Source organism: Misgurnus anguillicaudatus, chromosome 20, assembly GCF_027580225.2.
Source record: "Misgurnus anguillicaudatus chromosome 20, ASM2758022v2, whole genome shotgun sequence".
NCBI lineage: Eukaryota > Metazoa > Chordata > Actinopteri > Cypriniformes > Cobitidae > Misgurnus > Misgurnus anguillicaudatus.
Window position 1 is genome coordinate 31,136,504 of NC_073356.2, and position 5,077 is coordinate 31,141,580.

Here is a 5,077-nt window from a genome sequence, read left to right on the forward strand (position 1 = left end):
TCTTTATAGTATATATTTGTGTTGAGTTTCATATTTTATTTTAAAGCTTTATTTTTCTAGCTCATTAGTTTTGTATTGATTAGTGTCATTTGCTTCATTTGAAAATTGAAAATTATATAAAACATGTTAAAAATCTTTAAAATTAGACACAAAAAAATGTATTATGAACTTTAACATATTTATTATAAATGTAGTAAGTCCATTGTAAAATTAAATTGGCCAAAAGACATATGTGGATGCAAATAGGATCATTCCTAATGTAAAGTGGGAACATGATGCACTGTAAAACACTGTAAAATCATCATATTGTACACAGTTTATGGAGAAACTAGTTTATTAATATTCTTGGACATTGCTACAACTAGAGGCACAAAAAGAGGCTAATCTGCATATATGCAAAATCAAAGGTTAATATACCAAAAAGTTCACACCAAACAACAAAAACACATTCTGAAACAACACAAAAATAGACAGTTCATTTTGCTTATTTGCCTTCTACTAATTTTTAAAATGCACCCTGCCCATATACACTTAATACCCTAGAATAGCTTACTACTAAAATCTATTAAAAACACATCAAAATGACTTTAAAACCCCTAAACATAACATACAAATTTGAACCGTACAGAAGCCTAAATGTAAAGTCGGCACCCCACAGCTTCAAACATCAAAAATCTATTAAAAAGACTTTGCTTGATGTGTGATGATTCAAGCACACCGGCTCATCATCAGACAATTGACCCTTCGCAAAGACCCGCCCCCTTTTGTTATGTCCGACATCAGCAAAGCACTCCCACTGACCGAACTAGAAATGATTATCGTGAAATATTCATTACTGGGGGAAATGACATTTCAGATAAAAGCAGACAGAAGATCTGCAGTATGCATCCAAGTACAAATTTAGGATGTGAAAGTGACAGGATGGGTCAGGTCGCCTGTCAATTAAACTCCTGGGGAACACCATTTAAACCTCCTGGTCATTACAGATCGCATGGCATACTACACCAACGATATAATAATAATAATAAAAAATGTAATGAAAGCTAATCAACCAAAAACAAAATTTGAACAAATATGAAACTATGCAAAATACAAGTCTTATTCAAAAGATACAATTCAAGAAAATGAAAAATACCTGCAAGCAATATGCAAAAAATGAAACAAAAACCTTTTAAAGAAATCTTGAAGAAATCTTTTTTTTTTGGGGTGAACTATCACTTTAAAACATTGTTAATATCCTAGCTACACTGTAAAACATGAAAGCCTCATTAAGTTATGTGTACTTACTCTATTTAATTCAAATAATCATGAAAGTTTTTGCTATTGAACTCATGTTTGTAAGTTTCCAAAAAGTTAAAAGTAAAGTTACACATTGTCTTATTAACTACTTGTGAGTTGAAACAAAGCATATCTTCAAGTATATTTATCACATTTTTAAGGCAGCATATGAACTTTTGTTGCTACGTTTAACCAGCTTGAAATGTTTTACAGTGTAAAAGGCAAATATTGAATATAACAATTAAGACAACGTTCAATTCTTTTTTATGAGACACATTAATTTTACACAATAACGCTCAGTGTACTATAGTAGGTTATACACTATTAGCTATGATTTGAATGTAATTAACTGGGGGTTTTTTTGCCTGTTATCAGAAATAATCTACTCTAGAGACTACCAGAAGTTAAGAAAGACGTTTGTTTATGTTGTTGCTGATGAAACCATCTATATGGCCATAAATAGCTGAGCATTTCTGCTTGACCTCAGTCAGAAAGTTGCTGTGATAATCTTTCCAGCTCTTCAATCTCTCTGGAGACATCTAGAAAAAACACATTACATATAATGCTCATTGATGTTATATATCACTGCATGTTAGCTGAACGTAATGAATTTTAGCTAAAAAAATATCAGATTTTAAAAGATTTATAATAATAAAAAAAACAATTTATAAGAAAATCTATTTTAATAAATTATCTTATGTAAAGTACTGACTTTACATAAGATAATTTATTTAAATATATTTTATCATTACTTTTTTGATTTAACATGTTAAAAGTGTCTCGTACCCATCAGGGAGATGTTGCTGGTTTGGGAAAGGAAACGCTCCACTGATTTCATTAGCTCTGATTCAAGGGTCTTTATTATATACAGCTGTGTGTAGAAAATAGTTAGGAAGTTAATACACAAGTACATTTAAAGGAGTTTATATGATCACAAATATTAATTTAAATAATATGCTACAAACTCTTCAACTAGTATTTGTGACTCCAATCCATGAGTGCAAAAAAATACCTTCAAGTCATTAAACATCTTAAGTGCTTCCGATTTTGCCTCACTGAACATATGATATTTTAACTGCTCAATCGTTTCTGTTATTATGCCCTCCATCCTCTCCATACATCCATCTCCTCTCTCTTCTGCAGCTCCTGTAGTAAGCAACATTTAAAATTAGTTCATCTTTTCACACAGATAAACATCAGGACATTCACACTAAATAACACAATAAAAATTTACTTGTATCATCCAGGTTTACTTGCACTTTAATTGAATTAAACATCTAACATAAAATGTGTTAATTGGAAAATGTGAGAAATACAATAATGAATGAATAAAGATATAACTGGGAGAAATATATTAAAGAGAGTTAAGAACTAAAATAATGATCTTAAAACAAGCATATGAACAATTTATAAAAGCAGTTTGTGTTTATGTGGTGGTTTACTCTTGTAGCCAGGAGCCATTTTCTGCTGAATTGTTGTTTTGATTGATGAGTATATTTTCTTCTTCTTTTTTATGATGTCTCTGGCGAGTGATGCTCTCAGTTTAGTTTCCTATTTAGAGGATCCAATGTCGTCATGTTTGAACAATCCAAATAAAAGAGTTATTAGGTCTTTCCCTGCCAGCAATTTTGAAAAAAGTTGCCAGCCAGCTCCAGCATTTTTTATGATTTTCACTAAAGTTTGTGTTTTATAAGTTGAGTAAGAGCGCCACCTAGTGGATAATAGCGGAATATGGTTTGCCCTAAAAACTCATCATTGGCAGGGAAAGAATAAGATAAATTTATAAGAGGTACATATTGTTCAGATTTTTAGACAAAGAAAATTGCACTGGACAGCTGAACTCACCTGAGTTTTGATGAAGATTTCAATTGACGATACTAAGACACGTTGGCTGACGTTAAACTTGTCAACCTGTGCTTGCACAGATTTCTCTGTCTTGTCATTATCATCAACACTGGAATCAAGAAAATAAAACAAAAGTCGAATCTGAATAAAAACATTTCAAATAAGCTCATAACATTGTCTATTCAGGACAGTTCAGTCTAAAACATTTTCCTTTTTTAAGGCATTTGTGCATCAAGGGCTAATACAGCCAATGTTTTCAAACTTTATATGTTTTTTTTTTTATTCTTTGTTATTTGATTTTTTGTGTTGTCTACTCCACAAGACAACCAAATTTCTTTAATGTTTTCAAAACATTTTTAATAAAAATATTTAATTGTACAGTAACTGATGTCTATGATGCATTTACTTACATGCTGCCTCAGCGTTAACTATTTAGGAAAATTATATTATTTTTAAAAGAAAATGCCACTAATAGTCAGAACATTTAACTTAGACCTGCGAAACTTCACAAACAGTCACAATAAATAAAAGTCATGTTTTGGGTATTAAGACAAATTGTTGAGCCATCATTGGTTAACAGTATTGATAATTTCTTAACTACTGCATATGATATGAACAAGAAAAACTTACGGAAACATCAAATCAAACTCTTGATTAATGTTGTCATACATGTGTTTGGTCAAAAACTTGTTTAAATCTATAGGTTCATTCCATTTTCTTGGCCAGTAGCACCCTTCTCTCTCACAGATAGCTCGATAAATTTTGTGGAATCCTTTGTTAGTTTTTGGACGAACCTGAACAAAAAAAACATGACTGCAGTTAAAAAGCAGAACACTTGACAAAAGCACAACTGCCACAATTAAGTCATACTTACAGATGCTAACATATCATGTGTGGTCTTGACACACAACTTCTCTGATTTCTCTACACCCCTTGAGAGACATTCCTCCAAATTACAACAAAGGGAATTTAGACGATCATCCAGTGTCTTCAGTTCCTTCTTTAGGCTACTCTGCAGATCTTCGAGGACTCTGGCTTTTGTCTCGTTTAAACACAACAATACAATGAATGTGAATTACCAAACCTACTATAGCTTTGTAAAGACATCTGCATATCTATACCAGCAATTGTAACTCATACCTTGTTTTCATCTGTACCTAGCTGGACACTTTGGATCAAGGACAAAACTCCCTTTGCTTCATTGACATATTCTGTGGTCAGTTTTTTTTCCATGCTTTTGTTAAGACTCTTGAGGAGTTCCCTCAGGTTTGGTATCTCTACAGACCATTTAAAAACTTTCATTACTGAAAATATTTCAGAATAAAGATAAAACAGCATACTTATCAATGAATGATACTTTACCCGTATCAGAAGGCTTCAGGTGGGATTTTTCATCAAAGTATGCTGTGGAGCTTACAGTAAAAACCTCAGTGATGAATCTTTCCTTTGATTCCTGCATGTAAAATATTTATAAAATACAAATTATATCATTTATTTAAAACTATAAGTACTTCTAAAACGTACACACAAATTCTTTCAATATCCCAGGACAAATCCAAACAAAAATGTCAAAAACACATTCTTCTCCTTCCAAAACATGACGAACAAAAATCCAGGTAACACACAAACTGTTCCACATCCCATAAAACAGCTGTAAGATCAAATGAAGTTTATTTAGCTAAGTTCGGAAGGAGCATGGTCATGTAATCCAACCAATCAGCGTTAAGAAGTGTCTATAAATAGCCGTCCCCCACATCTATATTATCAAGAACTACAGTATAAAATTTTGAGTGGAGGGTATAGTAAACACAGGAATTGTAAAACAAAATATTACTGTGGTATTTATTTAAAATAAAAAAATAATAATAATAAAAAATAATGCTGTCAGTCATTTTTATCTTTAATTTTTTTAATGCATTTTCAATTTTTTTATTGAATTACACCCAAAGTACTA

At 31.5% G+C, this 5,077-nt stretch overlaps 1 protein-coding gene across 1 annotated transcript; it reads right to left on the reverse strand.

Annotated features, from left to right (window-relative positions):
* Positions 1-334: 334 nt before the first annotated feature.
* On the reverse strand, positions 335-4,582 carry LOC129455424 (nuclear GTPase SLIP-GC-like). The gene is made up of 9 exons (XM_073858738.1): positions 4,486-4,582; positions 4,264-4,400; positions 3,998-4,165; positions 3,754-3,917; positions 3,124-3,232; positions 2,721-2,829; positions 2,291-2,424; positions 2,065-2,149; positions 335-1,817 (listed from the first exon to the last, which is right to left on the reverse strand). The coding sequence occupies exons 1-9, from the start codon at positions 4,580-4,582 to the stop codon at positions 1,762-1,764; spliced, it is 1,059 nt and encodes a 352-aa protein (XP_073714839.1). The 3' UTR covers positions 335-1,761.
* Positions 4,583-5,077: the final 495 nt, after the last annotated feature.

Bases quoted from the DNA above. Each gene is read 5' to 3' on its own strand.
- LOC129455424 (XM_073858738.1), bottom strand. From the start codon at position 4,582: ATGCAGGAATCAAAGGAAAGATTCATCACTGAGGTTTTTACTGTAAGC. The intron at 2,425-2,720 runs GTAAACCACCAC...TGCTTACTACAG, and splicing joins AATGGCTCCTGGCTACAAGA to GAGCTGCAGAAGAGAGAGGA. The intron at 2,150-2,290 runs GTATTTTTTTGC...TTCTACACACAG, and splicing joins AGATGTTTAATGACTTGAAG to CTGTATATAATAAAGACCCT.